We start from the raw sequence: 20,227 nt of genomic DNA on the forward strand, positions 1-20,227 counted from the left end.
GTATTTTATAGGTCTTCTATTTATTTACAAGACACAACTGTTTCATAACCAACCCATTGTGTTCCAATTTGCTCCAAACTAGTAATTCAAACTCATCCCTTAAATTACTAAAATAAAAATTATACTGGTTGTGTGACTTATCCGGTTTAGTCTGTGTATTTTTTTAACAACCTATGTAATGTATGTGTATGCAAAATAATTTGGTAACCCTGGTCCCATCTCTCAATGTCCTTTTGTTATTCCTACAAATTCCTTTTTGTTGGAGGTATTCTAGTGCACTCTCCCAGCCCTGGACAGTAATGTTAAACAGAGGATAAAAAAAATCCCTGTGCCCTGCCCAGTTTGCACCTAAATACAGATTGGTCCACATACATCTAGCCTCCTGGCACGTTAAACAACCCTTCCAGTCGCACCATGCTGTGGCGTGACTCTGTAGCGCCGAGCATCTTTTCGGGCATCATTTTTACCTTCAAATGTGTCTTATTCACAGAAAAATGTGAATAGATAGCACAAGCAGCTGCTGCTGATTAAAATAATATGCGGCATGCCTATGTTCTCTGAGCGTCTGCAGGTCTATCTGCATGTGAAATGCTATGTTAGTGTCAGCGGCAGTAACACTGTAATGTAGCATTTTGCATACAGATACACCCGCAGAGGCACAGAGAGTATAGGCATGCTGCATATCTTTTTAATCAGCAGAAGCTGTTTGTGCTATTTATTCACATCACTGTGTGAATAAGATGCATTTAAAGACGCACAACAAGACGCTTGGCACTACTCAGTCACACTGAGCTCCCGCGTTGTGTGGCGCGACTTATAGCGCCAGGAGAATAGGTGTATGTGGGCACATCTGTAGGTCAGGCTCTTGTGTAGGTAGAGCCTTCCATGTAGAGTAGAATAGACTGAATAGAGCATTCATTAACTGTACACAGTATATTGTCTATCTAAATGTCTAGGATCACACATGGCAAATCAGTTGGCATACTAATACCACCCTAGAGCTGATCCAGGTGTAGCGGGCTGTGGTGGGTTTACACTCTGGAAGCATTCTCAAGTAAAAAAGACTGGTGTCAGGTTTTGTGTTATCAACTTTTAAGGTGGCCAAACAATTACATAAAAAGACTAGAATATCGGGCACTTAAAGTGTTCAAACCTGGCACAATCTTCTCTGCTTTGCAGCTAACTATAAAATACAGTATGAACCTAGGAGACCAGGTAGAAAGTCATCCAGAGACACTTTATGCCTATGCAGATTGTTACTTAAGCATTGAGGGGCTGAATCTGAGATGCGAGCAAGCCTTGCAGACTGATCCTGCTATTGTTTGCACTGCACATGTTCTGCAGCCAAGCATGCCCAACTTTGAGTGATTCAGAGATATACGCATCTCTGCCTCATCTCCAATTGGGAGTTGGTGTAACTGGATGGCAACTGGATGTTCACATGTAGGATGTGTTCCATGGGCATGTAAACGGAATAGTGGGCTGTATAGAGGTGAGCGTACTTGGAGTTCTGTCTGATTTCATAGGGATCTTTAGCACCAGGTATAAGGCTGGTGCACATGTGCACTGATAATGATGATCGCTACTTTCACAAACAGATGGGTAGGGACAGCGCAGCCATATAAGATGCTGCAACTCTGCACACAGGCAAAGACCTGCATTTATTTCCCCGAATGTAATCCGGCTGACTTGTGTGCGATTCTGAATCAGCCCCGAAGCAGACTAGTTATAGAGGTCATGTGACCTGGGGATAAAGGGAAATGTATCAAGCTTAAAGAGGCTTCTGTAATTTTTCAAGCACAGCCTGTAAAATGTAATTTAGGAGCTGTTTGGTTGGTACTTTATCTCCAAAGCTTGTTACATCTCCCCCAAGGTATGCTTTTACATTCTACCTTTTGGTCTGGGTAGAGCATAACATAGCAAGATGCACTATCCACTGCGAAGGCCAGCTCCTGGTGACTTCCTCCATTTGTGCTCACATGTCAGGAGTACTAAGATGGAGGAGGATGCCCGGGAGTGAGCATCATACACACAGATATGTGGAAAAAGCTTATAGCACATGTTGATATATTATGCTCTTGCAGGCGGAGGGAGGACACAATAACTTTGTTGTGGTTATGTTTTTCATCCCATAGTGCACAAGGTATTGTGTAATCACAAGCCTGAGAGTCCTCTAAATTTGAGGATTATAGGTAAACTGCACTCAGTGTTTTTTTTGTGTTGGTTTAGGTAGAATTGTTTCACCAGTCCATTTTCTGCATTTTAGGTAAACTGAAGCCTGCATTGTCTATCCCTGCCTACGATCACATTGTTCTACAAGAGCATAGCCCAACCACTCCCACATCCTCCATATACAATGAGAAATCACCCAAGCGCCTATCATTCACTCTTGGTGACAGCCCACACGCATCTTCCCCTGTAAACTTTGACTGCAAAAGTCCACTGAGTCCAGTAAAAACAGAAAAATTCCATTGGCCAGATGTCCGAGAGCTGAGAACCAGGTACACAAGTACAGCCAAAGGTGGCAAATCCAGTCCAGTCAACAGGAGCCAATCTGTGCCAGATAGAATGATGGACCGCAATACGGACAATCCATTACGCACACAAAATAAAGAGTTAATAAGTCATTCATACAGCATGAATATAAAACATTCTGACATGATGAACGGAATTACAGAAGAAGAAACGCATTCACCCAAAACTCCCAACATCAATGGGAGAACGGAGGCATTGCAGAACGACAAGAGCTCTGAGCAAACCATAGATGACTGTTACTACATTAGTGCAGAAGCCCCTCTGGATTCCAACAAAAAGGTCATAATTATAGAAAAGATTCCAATGGCTTCTACATATGATCTGGAAAATGACGACACCTATGTCCATATCAGATCACCTACCACCAGAGAGAAGATTTCACTTAAAGCCGTGATCGAGAGGTGCAAAGCTTACCAGGAGTCTGAGGAATACAAATCCAGGGACGATCTCTCCAAGATGGATACCTCCATGGATACTGTAGGTAAACAATCAAATCCAGAACCGCAGCTATTAACGAGCAGCGATGCTGCTCATCAAAGCAGAGTCAAAAACTTAAGAGCAAAATTCCAGACTATGAATTCAAGCAAAAACTCTGAGCTGTGCTAACATTTCATATTATTATTGTGTACAAACAGACTTTCAAAGGGAGGGTCTTTTTGAGGAAATATGGTTTCAACCTTGGTTGCTTTATCACCACTACAGGAATATGCTGCATTGCTGTACACAGAAGGGCTCCTGAACGTATTTAAATTATGGAACTGGATATTCTCTGTATATAGTGTACTACTTGTTATATTATGACCGTGGTGTATATTTGCATTAAATACTAGACTATAGATTAACTATACAAAAAAAAAATCCTCTTCGGATTATATTATATATATATATATATATATATATATATATATATATATATATAATTATTTTTTTTTCTGTTTTTTTATAAAAATAACTTCTGAGATCCCATCACTGCCTCCTTTGCCTGCACAACATTACTAGAATGTATAGCCACTTGCACATAGAGGGGCCCATTTATCAAAGTGCATTTGAGGTAAATTCCCCGAAAACACCTGTTTTCGGGAGTTTACCTCAAATACTTAGTATCCCCCATTACCGCCGGCAGCCGCCTCCCCCATAGGTTTCTATGGGGGATGCGATGCTGCAAAATGTATCAATATCGGGAATGCGAAACATTCCCGATTTTGACCCCAGCAGCTAACGCTATCTGAAGATAGCGTTAGCCGCTGTGTCCTATGGGCACTTACCCGCATTTCAGCCGGTGGAGGGATCTTCCAGATCCCTCCGCCGGCAATGGGCGCCGCTCATGTGCAGTCCGCGGGACTGCGCATGCGCAGCAGCCCGGAATGCGCTCCAGCCACATCGCGGGGACGGGCTCTTTTCGGAGCCTGTCTCCCTGCATGTGCCGGGTCATACATTCAGCCGGTATGATCGCATTTTGCAATGCGATCATGGGCGGTACTGCATGCCCTGATCGCATTGCAAAATGCGATCCTTAATAAATGGGCCTCTAAGGGTTCTGTCTGTCTAGCTGTGGTTGAAATGAAGACTTTGGTCAGAGCTTGAGATGCAAACCTCGAAGAGAGCGTCCCTATATGTTCCATATTATTTATTTGTAATTTTTTTTTTTCCGTAATTGGATATCCTTGTCTGTAATTTCCCTCTGTAATGTAAATATAATGAAACCTATAAAGCTATTTGCAGTAATGCATCGCAGATTGATTTATTTGGGACTTTATATCTGTAAAATTGCAGATGCTGCATTATGAGAATTCAATTATTTTGAACATTTTTATGAGGTTGGCCAGAAACACACGATGCTACTTCGTAAAGAAGACTACAATGAAACTAGTGAGGATTTTTAGAATGCTAAGGCAGGCCTGACCAGCCTGTGGCTTTCCAGCTGTTGTGAAACTACAAGTCCCAGCATGCCTTGCCAGAGTTTTAGCATTCCCTAATAGCAAAACTGTGGCAAGGCATGCTGGGACTTGTAGTTTCACAACAGCTGGAGAGCCACAGGTTGGCCAGGCCTGTGCTAAGGCATACTTGCCAGCATCTGCAGGTACACTTCCTTCAAAGGTAGGTACAGTTGACTGCATCATGTCAGGGCAATTCTTCATATACTTGCTGAACGTGTTTTATAATGCTTGTTTCGCCGTCATCCACTAGGGGACACTGGAGTCTAAGTACAGTGGGTATAGATGTAGGATAACCGAGAGCTGGCACTTTAATAAATTTGAATAGTAGCTAGCTCCTCCTCCTCTATACTCCCCTACATGCCAGTCTGAATTTTGTGCCAAGGGAGCTGGCTGCACTACACAGAGCTCTCTGTTTAAATTTAAAGATCCTCGATCAGCATATGAGGACACAGACAGGCAGCTCCCTGCCCCTGCCTGTCTGCATCGTTGGAGCTGCCGAGAGACCCCACCGCAGCTGCTTGCGGTGTGCGCTGGGGTCTTCAGCTACAGAGACCACTGTCTCTTGGGGGTACCTAGATGCGCTGCGTGCGGCGCACGTCACGGTCTCCCACTAGCAGACCCGCCACCGGCAGCGGCAAGGTTAGTAACTCCTGGTACCCTGAATAGCAGGGTGGCCAGGAATACTGTAAGGTGGGCATCAATGCAGCCCGCTCAGCACTGTAAACGGGCGCCATAAGGGGGGGGGGGGCAGAGCCTAACGATGAGTTCTGCTCCTGCCTTCCAGCAACCCCAGCGTTTACTAGAGGCTGGCGGCCATTTTAAATATAACATGCTGCTGCAGATGCTGAGTACAGCAGAGAGACTGTCCTGTCCCCAGATGTGAGTACACAGTGGGGTCAGGCTACTGAAGAGTCATTAAGACTGTGTGTGCACAGCCATTAATAGCACATTTACATTGTGTTTACACAGCGTGCTGGTCATTGTATCAGCACAGGTTGGGCTGGGTAAAAGCATATCCTTCTATGCCCTTATCTCTTCTTATTAACAGTGTCTGTGTGTGTGTGTGGACAGTGATTTGGTAGCATGACTTCAAAAGCTGCACATATAACTTTCTCCTGCAGAAATTGTGCAGAGAAATGACACAGGGACAGTTATCTACTTCCCTGTTGTGAGAAAAATGTTTCAGTGCTGATTGCAGCAATACAAGCCTGGTGTTACAGGTTGAGCACAGCTCCTGTACTCACCTCAGCAACCTTGGGCTGTTCAATCTACATCAGTCATGTCACAGCAGGAGTCTGTAGCCTAATGAGCTAATGCCCAGACCTGTCTGCAGGGTTGAAAGCTTCTCGCAGAGAAGAAAGGTTGCCAAATCTCAGATGTCTGCCTTCTCTGAACCAGATTGGGCGCATTCTTTAGCCAGGTCTGTAGAAGGGCTTAAAATTTGTCAGCCCAGGTTCCTCCCCTGGCATAGTCCTCTAATGTCCCTGCTAGGAGACTGATACCGAATCCCCTTATGTGGGATGATCCAGAAAGCGGACGACATGCCTGATACAGAGGAGGGGGACAGGCGACAGCAGATATGGAGCCTGTGTCTCAGGGTGTAGAGAATGGACCCTGGGAATGTTAGGCCGTCTATCTTTGTTAAGAAACAAAGATAAGCAGCCACCTTTACAGTATATGAGGAATTGGACGAGACCCTTACCTCAGCGTGGATATACAGTTAAAAAGTTTCAGACACGTAAACTTTTATCCTACTATCCCTTTCCTGCAGAGTGCAGGAAATTATGCGATGTCAGGTCTTTTAAAAAGACGGTGCTCCCTGTACAGGTGGGAGCAGGAGCATTTCTCGCCACTGCCATATTTTAGTGTGCCTAGGGAACAGCTCAGGGCACATCTGTCTGGCAGCCTACGGCTACACCACCCTGAACACGCCAGATCTCCTCTGATCTCTGTAGCTAAGCAGGGTCAGGCCTGGTTAGTACTTGAATGGGAGTCCGCCTGGGAATACCAGGTGCTGTAGGCTTTATTCCCAGACAACCCGAGTTCAAACGTGTAGGTGAGACCCATTCTGAACCTGAAACATCTCAACCTTATTTGCAGAACTTCAGGTTCAAGATGGGGTCCCTGCAGTCTGTCATTGCAGGTCTCGAGAGGGAGGCCGTGATTGTACAGTGGTTAGTACTCTTCCGCAGCAACCTCGGTTAGCTTCTGAGTCACGGCATCATGCCTATCTCCACATTCCCATTTGGTTTCATCACGCAGTGCGGAACTCTCAATTTCACCCTTTGGTCTTTCATCAGCACTAAGGCCCTCATTCAGACCCACTTGCGAGCGGCTGTCCGTTCGCAAGTGGGTCGATGGCCTGTACTGCGCATGCGCACGACGGAGGGAGCTCGAACATTTCTCCTTGGTGGCTGAATTCCTCACACTTACTGGCAGGCAAGAGGTTTGCAATGTGGGAATGGATTCTCCTCACCACAGATGCCAGTCTGAGAGGATGGGGGGCAGTGACTCGGTGAAGACACTTTCAGGGCTGCTGGTCTCGACTGGAGGCGGTACTGCCCATAAGGATAAGGGCAGTGTTATATGCTCTTCGGATGGCACAGTCATTGTTGAAGGGCCATGCAATCAGAGTGCAGTCCAACAATGCCACAGCTGTGGCGTACATAGAAAGGCGGCACCAATAGTCGATCCGCCATGAGGGAGGTAAGCTGCATTCTTCTCTGGGCAGAGGAATTAGCAGTAGCAATATCAGCGGAAATTGGGAGGCCGATTACCTCAGTTGACAAGACATTCATCCGGGGAAATGGACTCTCAACAGGTGTTTCAACAACTGATTCAGCGTTGGGGTCTTCCTCAGGTAGATCTCATGACGTCAAGGTTGATCCATCAACTGCCTCTCTACTGCTCACGGACAAGAAATCCACAGGCGGTGACAGTGGATACTCTTACAACTCCTTGGAGGTCTCAGTTTGTTTACCTGTTCCCTCCACTCCCACTTATTTCTCGTATGCTTCAAAGAATCAAACGAGAAAGGGTAAAGGTACTGTTGGTGGCCCCACACTGACCCAGCCGGGCGTGGTATTCCAACCTATGTCTGCTGCTGATAGACGGCCTGTGGCCTCTTCCTCTGCAGAAGGACCTTTATCTATCAGAACTTAAAGCGGATTAGTTGACGGCATGGCTGTTGAAAGGGCTATCCAAAGAAGAAGAGGTATCCCTTCAAGGGTGATTCCTACTCGGCTGAGGGCTAGAAAGGAAGTTACGTCTAAGCACCATCAGCGTATATGGAAGGTGTATGTATCTTGGGGTGAACGCAGGAGTTCACCACCGTCAGGTTTTAAGATAGCAAGGCTTCTTCTTTTTTTTCTACAGGCTGGTTTATCAGCGGGCATTCGTCTGGGATCTTTGAAGGTTCAGATTTTGGCTCTGTCAATTTTCTTTCAAGGGAGACTAGCATTATTGCTGGATGTCCAGACATTTTCTACAGGGGGTTTTCAGGTTACAACCTCCGTTTGTACCTCCTACGGCCCCATGGAATTTGGATTTAGTCCTTTCCTTTCTCCAGTCTTCACTATTTGAACCTTTACAGACTGTGGAATTAAAATTTCTAACTTGGAAAGTGGTTCTACTTTTGGCGGTCGCCTGTGCTAGGCGTGTGTCGGAGCTAGGGGAGCTTTCTTGTCTTTCACCTTACCTCATTTTTCAGGAGGATAGGGCTGAACTCCGTACGCAGTTATCTTTTTAACCTAAGGTAGTGTCTGCTTTCCACATCAACCAATCGTTGGTTTCCAGTGTTTTAAGACGGTTCTTCGGCATCCAGATCCCTAGACGTGGTTCGGGCTCTTCGGATTCATGTTGATAAGACTGCATCCCTCCGGAAGTCAGATATGCTGTTTGTTTGATATGATATGGCGCGTCCTGGCGGGCCGGCTTCAAAGGCGACTATTTCAGGATAGATTCATCTGACTATAAGACAGGCCTATTTGGCTGCATCAAATCAACCTCCTATTTCAATCACAGCGCATTCTACGTGCTCGGTGGGTCCTTCGTGGGCGGCTGCCCGCGGTGTTTCTCTAACTCAGCTTTGTCGGGCGGCCTCTTGGTCAGGCCGGCATACTTTTGCAAAAATGTTTCCCGTTTTAACATGGTTACGGCATCTGCTTCACAGTATGGCCGTGCTGTTTTGCAGGGTTCTCAGCTCTCTCCCGCCCAGGATGTGAGCTCTGGGACATACCCACTATACTGAGACTCCAGTGTCCCCTAGTGGATGAAGGAGAAAACAGGATTTTGGTACTTACCAATAAATCTCTTTCTCCGATTCCACAGGGAACACTGGACGCCCACCCACCGCTGTTCCACCTACATTCGTTATTGTTCTTCCAGGTTTGGACAGATGTTTTCTTCAAGATTTCCTTGATTTGTTTGCATATATGTTTATTTGTTCAGGTATTTTCTAGCTTCTCTTCTCCTCTGATTTATTTTCCAACTCTCCTCGGACACAGTATATTTAGACTGACCTGTAGGGGGGTATATAGGGGGAGGAGCTAGCTACTATTCAAATTTATTAAAGTGCCAGCTCCCGGTTATCCCACATCTATACCCACTGTACTGAGACTCCACTGTCCCCAGTGGAATCGGAGAAAGGGATTTTTTCGGTAAGTACCAAAATCCTGTGTTTTTTCTTTTCTAATTTTAAATAACAGTTCTTATTTTCTGATCTTTAGAAGTTAAAATATATTTAGAACAGAAGAGGAATGCTGACTCTGTAGTAATGTTAATTCATTCATTTCTACTTCAGGGTCCATAGGGTATCCACAGGATACCTTGGGGTATAGGCGATGGCGGCAGACATCGGGCACCTCAGAGTTCGTTTTCAGCCTCCCAGGATGCACTGGAGTCCCTCTCCTACACCCCGCCCCCAAGCCAAGGCATCTCCGTTTCATAGGTGCCCGGCTCATAGTCGGATCCCCATTTTAGAGGGGGGCTGTTCAAATAGCCCCTGAAATTTATTTTACTGAGAGCAAATAGCATGGACAGGCCAGTAGAATGTCCTTGCTATTGCTCCTACACTCCGCTGGCACTAGAACGCCTGCACTGATCCGGGGATCCTAGCGGGATTCCAGGACTTCAGCTAGCGAAGACTCTGGAATCCCAGGACTGTGGCCGGATACAAGGGGGCTTCAGGTAAGCGGCGGGTTCCCGCGGAGGGGACCCGCTGATGACGCAGTCCATTTGTTCCCAGGTGGGGGGCTCCCTGGGAATGGGCTACGGTGGGGCCAGGCACTGAGTCCTGCGAACCACGGGACCACCAGGGACATTGGGCTTGAATGTGCGAAAACGCTCCAGCGTCCGTGGGATTAATTGCAGGCCAGGGGTGTGCACCTTCCCTGTTTCACAGGCGGCGCCTCCCCTCAGCTTAAGCGTGCCTTTCCACTGCGGTCTGGCCATGCTAAGCTGATCTCCCCGAGCTACACTGCCTCTGAGGTCTTGTCGCAGTTCTCTCTGGTAGCATGTACCCGGTCCCCCTGCTTACCTCTCCCCCTTTCAGGATCAGTGTATGCAGTACTATTGCCTACCAGACACTGAGTCTGCGTAGTTGATTATAGCGCTATATTGCAGGCTATTCTGACTGTGTGACATGCTAGCGCTGTCTGTCTGTGTCAGTTATTTTCACAAACTGTCTCTGACATACCCACTGAGTGTGGTCATGTTATCTCACATTTATAAAGCTATGTATTTGTGAGAATTGTCACATATGTATGTGTGCTGCACTCTGCCATAGTTGGCAGTAGGTTCCTGCAGCTTACTGAGCATCAGACATGACCTGTATTTTGCTGATTGAGAGAATGCCAACAGTGTGCAAAGCTGTCATCAAAGCAAAAGGGGGCTACTTTGAGGAATCTAAAATATAAAACATATTTTGATTTGTTTAACACTTTTTTAGTTTACAACATAATCCCATATGTGTTCTTTTATAGTTTTGATGTCTTCACTATTAATCTACCATGTTGAAAATAATTTAAAAAAACAAAAACCATTGAATGAGAAGGTGTGTCCAAACTTTTGACTGGTACTGCATATGTATACATATGTGTGTGTGTGTGTGTATGTATGTATGTATATATATATATATATATATATATATAATATATATGCTATATGGTCGCATTATACCCAGCGCCATACTGTGTGCTATTACCATGCGGCTATGTCTGCAGGTATGACGTACAGCCTGCTGTTCCACTCTAGCAGTTATGAGTGGCAGGTAAGTGTGGAGACATTTATACAGTTGTCTTTCCCTCCCTCAGGGTTCATGCAGCGTTTCACAGAGGCTCCATGGGAGCTCCGTGAATCCTGTGTTATCATGGGTAGGGTCTCTCTCTCTACTTTTGTACAGAGACTGACTGCTACATCCATTCCATGTTGCAGGGATATCCCTTAAGCCAACATGGGGCGCGCTTTATGCAGTCTGCATATTGCGCCCTTTCGCCTACTCGATACTCTTCGCTTCGGCGATGAGTTTTCACATATATGCCGCGCTCGAGAGGCGATCTATGTTCGCCTGCGTGATAAATTTTCGCCAAAGCGAGGTTTTGTGGGCGCAAAACCTTTTATATGTAAGGGTATTCTGTGGAATTCCCTTTGTTAGTGATATCACAAGAATGTTAGCTGCAGGCTATCCATTTCCTGTAGTTCATTACACGCCTGGTGAGTACTGCAACCTTGCCTATGTTCTCTCAAATGCTACGTATTGTAAAGTGGTACGTTGTCTATATACTCCCTTACTGGGGGAGGGCTTCCAGACCAGCTATGACTAGCTGGGTATCCAGAGTAATGGAGTCTCTGATCACGGACTCTTCAGCTGAGCTGTTGGAATTAGTGGGCAATCTCAGAGACTAAACCATATAGGTTACTGAGGCAGCCTTAGATATAGGTCTCCTCACTTCTAGGATTTCCTCGGCAGCAGGGGCAGCGCACCGCTGCCTGTGGTTGCGCTCATGGAGAGCTGATGCAGTCTCCAAGAAAGGGTTGAAATGCTTATCCCCTTTAATGGTGAGGTCCTCTTTGGCCCTGGTCTGGATAAAGTTGTGGGCAGGATGGCAACGGCTAAGTTCACTTGTCTACCTTCGACCACAGTTCCTTCAGGGTTTGGGACTTCGTCCTTTCAGCCCTATCAGGCCCAGGGTAAGTCCAAAGCACAGGCCTTTCTAAGTCCATCAGGAGCCAGAAAGTCTACCAATCCAAGGAAACAGGCTTGGAGTACAAGACGCCCCGGCTTCCAAATCTGATAATCCCTCAGCCTGACGGGACGGGCCTCCCCTTGGGAGACCCCAGGGTGGGAGACCGACTTATTCAGTTCACCCAGTGCTGGTATTAAACTACCACTGACACTTGGGTAAGAGAAGTGGTCTCTCACAGGTACTCCCTCTCATTCCACAGAAAGCCTACAAAACTGTTTTTCACCACAGGAATTCAGTCTGATCATGACAAGGCCCTGGAATCCCAGAAAGTAGTGCACTCTATGCTCCTAGCTGGGGTTATAGTGCCTGTTCCATCCCCTCTGAGGGGAACGGGGTATTATTATAAATTTATTTTCTGGCTCAGAAACCCAATGGGTCTTACCGGCCTCTTCTCAACCTCAGGCCCCTCCACAAGTCCTTGAGGGTAACTTGGTTCCATCATATTGATTATGGAACCTGGGGAATTTATGGAGTCATTGGACATTCGGGATGCCTACCTGCATATCCTACTTGCTCCAGAACCCCAGCGTTTCCTCAGGTTTGCTGTTGTCAAACAACGTTTCCAGTTTTAGGCACTGCCCTTTAGCCTTTTCACAGCACTGCGGGTGTTTCTCAAGGTCATGGTAGTGATGGCAGTCCACCGGCGGATGCAGGGGGTCCGTTTGTTACCCTGTCGACGTTCGACATGGTGGAATATGCCCAGTTTCACTCCAGTCCTCTGCAGAAGTTGATCCTCTTCAGATTGAATGGGTTGCCCCATCTGTTAAAGACACAGACAATAGTGCTTTCCCCGGAGGTACGTCTGTCTCTGGCCTGGTGGCTGCAGATGGCTCGCCTTAACAAGGGGCGCCCCTTTTGGATTATGGACTGGGTCCTTCTGAGAACGGACGCCTGTCTCCATGGCTGGGGAGCAGTAACAGGTCCACACTTGTTTCAGGGTCAGTGGACACTGGCAGAATCTGCACTTCCAATCGACATATTGGAACTTTGAGCAGTATTCGGAGCTCTTCAGCAGGCAAGTCTTGTTCTCCACGGACAACCCGCGCAGGTAGTCAGACTACGCCACTGCGGTGGCTGACATAAACCGCCAAGGAGGAACCAGAAGTCAGGCGGCACTGAAGGAGGTGTCCCGCATTCTGGCTTGGGCGGAAGGCAATCTCCCAGCCATCTCAGCAGTGTTCATTCCAGGAGTGCTCAACTGGGAAGCGGACTTCCAGGGGAATGGTCCCTTCACGAGGAGGTGTTTCCACTCCTAGTGAATAGGTGGGGCCTTCCAAAGATAGACCTCATGGCCTCCGGACACAACATCAAGCTGCCTGTGTACGGGTCAAGAATAAAAGACGAGGAGGCTCTTCTGGTAGATGCTGTATTGGTCCGGTGGACCTTTCAGTTTGCGTACCTCTTTCCTCCATTCTTCCTCCTTCCTAGAGTGCTTTGAAAACTGAAGCTAGAAGGGCCCAGACGTAACTGGTGCTCGGATCTTCGGAGTCTCTCCATAGTTACTCCGATGTTGTTACCTCAACGTCCGGACCTGTTGTCTCAAGGTCCTTGCCATTACCCAGACCTGGGTCATCTGTCTTTGACGGCATGGCTGTTGCGACAGCCCTCTTAAGGGCCTGGGGTTTTTTCCAGCCCTGTAGTTAATAGCATGCATAGAGCTCGGAAGCTTACTTTTGCAAGAATGTACCACAGAATGGGGCATTCTTTATTTGGATGGTGTCACCCTAGAGGCTATGATCCTCAGGTGTTTAGGATATCCAGGGTTTTGGCTTTCCTACAGGTGGGCTTAGATCATGGTCTTCGCCTTGCTTCCCTGAAGGTGCAGGTTTCTGCCCTATCAGTGTGGTTTCAGCGTAGGATTGCTACTCTTCCTGATGTCCGCACCTTTATGCAAGGTGTGCTTTGCACGGCCTCCCTTCGTTCCACCAGTGGCTCCTTGGGTTATTGGCTGTGGTCCTGTGGGCTCTCCAAGGACCGCCATTTGAACCACTGGGCTCAGTGGATTTCAAAATGGTTTTCAGTTAAGAATGTTTCTTCTGGCCCTTGCTTTGGCTAGAAGGCTGTCAGATTTGGGGGCTCTCTCATGTCGCCCTCCCTTTCAGATTTTTCATAAGGACAGGGTGGTTCTTCAAACTCGCCCTGGGATTCTACCTAGAGTAGTATCTAGTTTCCACATTTAGTGAGGAAACTATAGTGCCAGCATTTAATTCCCCAGACTTCTCAGCTAGTGAGGCCTCGCTGGATGTGGTACGTGCTCTAGGATTTATGTAGACCGTACCAGTTCTCATCGGACTCTTTGTTTGTCCTCTATGGTTTCCATAGGAAGAGATGGCCTGCCAATAAGCAAACATTGGCAGGGTGGATTCACATGCCGATCACTGAGGCTTACACTTACAAGGGCCTTCCTGTTCCGGCCTTCTTTGCTGCTCATTCTACTCAGTCTGTGGGTCCTTCGTGGGCAGTTCGCCGTGGCGCCTCAGCTGTTCAGCTTTTCAAGGCGGCCACGTGGTTTTCTGTTCATACCTTTTGCGAGGTATCATGCATTTGGTACCTTCGCCACTCAGGATGCTTCCTTTGGGCGGTGGATTCTCCTTTCAGCACAGGAGCATCCCCACCCTTAAAGGATACTGCTTTGGGACATCCCCAAGGTATCCTGTGGATACCCTATGGATCCTGAAGTAGAAAATATCAGTTATGGTAAGAACTTACCCTTGTTATCTCTATTTCTACGAAGTCCATAGGATTCCACAGGACTCCCTTCCTGTCGCACCTGTACTGCAGATGGGCTTTGATCTGGTCACCATTTTTTTCCATCTCCTTCTGGTGAGAATGTGATTCTTATGTGTTCCAGAACTTTCTTCTCTCTCTTTCTTCTTCTCCTGGCCTATGGCTTGTTACGTAATTGAGATGCCTTGGCTCGGGGGCGGGGTACAGGGGAGGGACCCCATTGCATCCTGGGAGGCTGAAAACTTTAACTCTGAGGTGCCCGATGTCTGCCGCCATCGCCTATACCCCAAGGTATCCTGTGGAACCCTATAGACTTTGTAGAAATAGAGATAACAATGGCAAAGCATCATGTTTAAAATGATTCTGCGGACATGGGTTAAAATGCATGAAATAACATTACTGCGTCGACATTCTCAGTGTCAACAAATGATCTACCGCCCTAAACCTGACCTTCCTCCTCAGAAATAGAGGCAATTAGCACTGTGGTTGGGGTTATTTTAATGCTTTCTTAGGCTGGCATCCTATTAGCCGTGACAATTTGCAGCGGCTAATTATTGCCCCGAAAGCCGGTACTTATTGGTGATTGTGTTTCACTTGCCTCAGGCAGGCAAAACAAAATCCCCAAAATCAGCCTCGTTTTCTTGTACATGATCGCGAAAACACACAGGTTTCATGTACCCTGTGTGTTTTCTCACGAAAACTGGACATTTTACTCATGAAAAAACGGGCTTTAATTGGATAGATTTGCACCATGTAAGAATTTAAAAGATTTTCCAAAATTAAGTGTTTTCTTTTTAAACCAGCACTCTCCCCGGAATGGGAGAGGGCTGCCTCCTGTCAAAATACTGAAAGCGGCATCGCGACAGGGGTCGGGTAAGGGGACTAAAACTCCCTTCTTGTAGCCTAACCCTAACACACCTCGCACCCTAAACCTCCCGGTTAGTACCTAAACCCCCCCCCTGCGCTTAACAGCCAAGGATTACCTAGTTCAGGATGGCATCTGTCTAGATTCCAGCGTCTGGATTAAGATAGGCGTCGGTATTTCGATGCCCATCTTAAGTCCCGTGTCGGGCTTGCACTGTCAGGATTTAGACCGGTAGCATCCCGCGGCCGGCCGTTCTTCTAACTACATCCCCTCTCCCCTAGTAACACTTGTCTATGGAAAGTCTCTGCTTTTTGCTAAATTCAGCAGTGATCAAATATGTACTGGTGGGGTCCTCTGCTGGCCAGTGTCCATACTCCTATTTGAGTGCCAAAGAGAGGAAGAAAGGATCTGAACTACAAGATAGAAGTGCCATCCAGTTCATATTGATCTGTATATCCTTTCTAGATCTACAACAGATCTTCTGACACGGATAGTTACGGTGCATACACACACAACGATTTTTTTGAACGATTATCGATAACGATATTATTTATCGTTCAATCGTTGAAAAAATCGTTCACTTTCTGAGTTAAAACGATGAACGATTATCATTCATGCGCGTTCATTTTTGTAGTTCAGTCAGACTGACCAACTGAACGATTTTCATTAAGGGAATATGCAAAAATCGTTTGTAGTTCAAAAAAATCGTTCATTACACTTTAATAAATCTGACAGAAAGTCATTCATATAATAGTTCATAAAATCGTTGGTAACAAAATCGTATGTGTATGCAGCTTAACTAATAGGCTGGCCTGCGGAGGTCTCCATGAAAGGCTTGAATTATGGGGGGTGGTTGTTTTTTATTTTCTAAATATCACTTTGATATTCTAAGGATACTCTGTTGCTTTCTTCTCCTGCCTGCACAAGACTAATATAATTTATATTAACTTGCAGTAAGTCACATAATAACAATATCAGACAGTACTTATATAATAACTTCTATTTATATAATAGAGGGAATCTAGATTTTCTAATAAAGTCAGCTGCCATTTCAAAAAGACAGATTTTATTTTTTGCCATTCCAGTTTAATTAAACTCCTCAGGAGTTAAAACGTATATGAACAACGCTTCAAAAATCAAAGAAAAAAAATATTTATTTTTTTAAAACACATTATTAAACGTCCAGCTGCATTTTAACACATGGTGTTGGAGAAAGCATGACAAAGAAATACCAATATATACCTTAAAAAAAAAAATCCTTTTATGAAATCTGTGCTACTTTTCCATTTTTTTTTTTACAAATGTAGTTTTAGATTCTTCATAGTATATTAACAAAAAATAATCTACTTTTTAATTGTTATCTAATAGGCACTGCTTATTACATTGACCCTAAACACACTTTCATTCAAAAACATTTGCTGTTTTCTCGTATAGAAATTATGTTGGTGTTTTTTTGTCAAATTTTGACTATATATGTTATTTATGTCACAATCTACATTTCAGTTAGCTTTTCATAACAGAAATTTGAACTGAAAGAAAAGCTTGGCTAATCACTTCATGAAATGGCAAATTTCCCTATGAGGCAACAAAATATGTATTAATTATTACCAGTCATGGTTTTAGTGTAAATAGTACTTTTTTTTTTGTTTATATGTAATCCTGTATTTGCCACTCCCCCAAGCCCCAGCTCTTCCCTCAAAAGGCCTGCGAGAACTGCACATGCTTATAAGAGGCCCCTATCCTGCTCTTATAAGAACAGTGTTTAGGCCCCAGGGACTACAATGGAGTTTCCAGGCCCCTGCTATGGGGCCCAGCGATGTACTGTCCTGCTACTGTGAGAGTCTAAGGTTCTGTTGGACTTAACCTATGAATCTTGGTGCCTATGAAACTTGTACCTGATTTATGTTGGGTCTTAAATTGGTTGGTACTATCACTCTCCAAGACTCAGTATAGTGGTTCCTAAACTTTTTGGAATCACTGCGCCCTAGAGTATCCACGGCACCCCTCAGACAAAAGTTTCTTATTCAGAAATTTAGCAAAAATTAAATGAAATAATCTGTGCTAATATGGGCAGTTATGTTGTGGTTGACAGGGCTGCACTTCTTTTTGTCCACATATTTTTTGATTTGGCAGCAATTAGCACTGGTTTTGCCTATCATAGGACCTAAAAATCATTTGTTTTGGTAGTGGACCACCAACCCAAGGCAAGTGCCCTGAGGCAGCCAGTTTCGGAACCACTGGCTTAGTACATCTCCCCCTTTAGAGAGATAAGCATACACACTTAGTTGCCACTTTATTAGGTACATCTGCTACTTAAATCAAATATGTAATCAAACAATCATAAAGCAGCAACTTAATGCATAAGAAGAACATGCAGATATGGACAAGAGGTTCAGTTGTTTCCAGTCGAAACCCAAAATGTGGAAAAAAAATTGATCTTAGTGACTTTGTTGAATGGTTATTGGTACCAGATCATCTCAAAAACTGATGATCTCTTGAGATAGGGGTAGGCAACGTGCTGCACCCCTGCTGCTGTGGAACTACATATCCTAGCATGCCATAGTTTTGCTGTTAGGGTATCATAATAAGATGGAAGGGCATACAGGGATGTGTAGTTCCACAAAACAAAGTGTCCCTTTAAATCTAGCAGCTAGATTGCAGAAATCTTGTTGCTGCTTGCATCTCACAGGCCATTACATTTGGTCTGTACATGTGCTCCTCAATGGTTCTATACAAAGTGCACAGAAACTCTTTGTAGTTCTGTCTCTGGCCCATTGTGTAAACACTTGTGATTAGTTTGCCCGCATACACTGGCTTTAACCAGCAAGTTGTTTTTACCTTCTCTATTATTATAAGCTCATTGTTCCATTTATCTCTGATTGAACAGCGCTGCAGTATATGCTTTCGCTATAGATCGTGTAATAATGTATTTAGTTAAAGAGAGTATTCACTTCTCACCTGCTTGTGTTAGTGTGCTGTAGGCACAAACTGCAACAACCAGTGGACTAATCAAGTATTTATTGGTGAGGGGGTTAAGTTTTTATGAATGGAAAGAGCTGTCTCTTCTGCCAGAACACACTGTGAGTGGGAAGTGGATGTGAAGTGGAAGTTGGTAGCTGAGCCTCATTTAATTAAAGTGGTCAGTGGGGAGCAGATGGGTAATTGCGCATTAATGTTGGATGCTCAACACGATAAAAGGAGGCTCACCCCTCCCATATACCCTTTTAAGGGGGTGGGATGCCAGTCTCTTTATCAGTCTTCAGTTCAGAGCAGTGTCCTTTTAAATAAGGACATTCCAACATGCCCTGCTGAGCTAATGACACATTAATATTCAGTGCAGTTTACTCCAAAGGGTAATCATGATTTGCAAGTTTAATAGACTTCCTGTCTCCTGTGGAGTTTTTGGCCAGTCTGGTGGATGGTGATGATGGGGGACTTAACTTCACTGTCTGTACATTTTTAACTTTTTTACTGCCAAATGAATTAAGGTATCATGTCCAAGAATATTAACTTATACCTCTTTTACACCAAAAACCCAGGTCCGACCTGGGTTTTCAGAGATGGTTCCAACCCAGGTCAGACCCCGTTTACACAGCACCATCGATCTGGGTTATCCCCAGGTCAGCCACGTTCACACTGAACCTGTATCTGCCCTGCTAAACTTGTGAGGTCATAAAAAGTGGGAAGTGACTGCTCCACAACCACCAATCAGCTAATTTTAGGCATGACCCAGGTCGGATGACCCGGGTTGCACCGTTTACACTGCACCATTACCCAGGTCCATCCTGGGTCCAACCCTGGTAGCTACCTGGGTTGGATTGCCGGGTCACTTAACCCAGGTTATTTATCAGGGACCCTTTAATACCCTTTAATGCAAGCCAGGTAGACCCAGCAAAAACCCAGGTTTTTGCTCTGGTTTAAAAGGGGGTATTAGGAAATAAAAGGCATTGTAATCCTTTATTTGGTGTAATGACAGTACTTTGCTTTATACAAGGGTGGTAAAACATTTACATGAAAGGAAGAGTCCGTCATATTGTGATGTATACATCATTGAAATTAAACCAGTGGTTCTCAAACTCGGTCCTTGGGACCCCACACAGTTCACATTTTCCAGGTCACCCAGGAGGTGCACAGGTGTATTCATTACTCACTGACACATTTTAAAAAATCCACAGGGGCAGCTAATTATTTCACTTCTGATTCTGTGAGGAGACATGGAAAACATGCACTGTTTGGGGTTCTGAGGACTGAGTTTGAGAAGCTGTAAATTAAACTAATAGAAAATAAACCCATGGTAGTAAATTGATAGACAATGGGAAAAATACTGTATATGCCAATCCAGAATGCTGAGGATTTGAGTTGGATGCGGAGCAATGCTGTTGTTACCTTCCCTGGGGCATCTAATTACTCTGTGCTGGAGGGGTTATTGGACAGTGCAGGGGGGCTTGCAGGCAGATGTGCTGAGGGGATGTAGCCATGAACTCTTATATGACACACACACACACACCTATGACCTGCCTGATCTTATGATGGGCATTCTTGCAGGCTACACCAAAATAGGCGGTACAATCAAGAATGTTACCTGTCATGGGGCTGCTGCTCTCATGGGCCCGTGGCTATGGTCCATTAGAAAGAAGGATATTGCATTGAGTGTAAAGATGGAAATCAGAAGTCCATCTTCCAAGGACAGGCTTCCAACATTGGATTTTCCAATGGACTGGTAACTATTGCATCAGAACCATTCCATGGAAAAACAATCAAGCTGGTTCGCATATGCGCAAAATTCCTGGTTTCCTGCATACACAAATGGGGCCCGCAGCCCAGACAGATTTTTAGCAGCTGTATGGCGTATGGAAGATCTTAGCACTGCGCATGCCCAGTGGGTCGGGAGTCACACACAATGGAGCCAGAGATCACAT

At 45.4% G+C, this 20,227-nt stretch overlaps 1 protein-coding gene and 1 pseudogene across 1 annotated transcript in view; both read left to right on the plus strand.

The window, feature by feature from the left end:
- Window positions 1–3,425, plus strand: part of LOC148442954 (pleckstrin homology domain-containing family G member 3-like) — a 240,993-nt gene extending 237,568 nt beyond the window's left edge. The window contains exon 19 of the mRNA XM_088463474.1: window positions 2,267–3,425. Coding sequence (XP_088319600.1) covers window positions 2,267–3,141 — 875 coding nt within the window. The 3' untranslated portion in view covers window positions 3,142–3,425. The remainder of the gene's footprint in view (window positions 1–2,266) is intronic.
- A 2,951-nt stretch (window positions 3,426–6,376) lies between these two features.
- Window positions 6,377–6,495, plus strand: LOC148442955 (5S ribosomal RNA; annotated as a pseudogene).
- The last annotated feature ends 13,732 nt before the right edge of the window (window positions 6,496–20,227 follow it).

The sequence above is a fragment of the Taudactylus pleione genome, unplaced genomic scaffold (assembly GCF_031769625.1).
Source record: "Taudactylus pleione unplaced genomic scaffold, aTauple2 ptg001381l, whole genome shotgun sequence".
In the NCBI taxonomy this organism is placed as follows: Eukaryota; Metazoa; Chordata; class Amphibia; order Anura; family Myobatrachidae; genus Taudactylus; species Taudactylus pleione.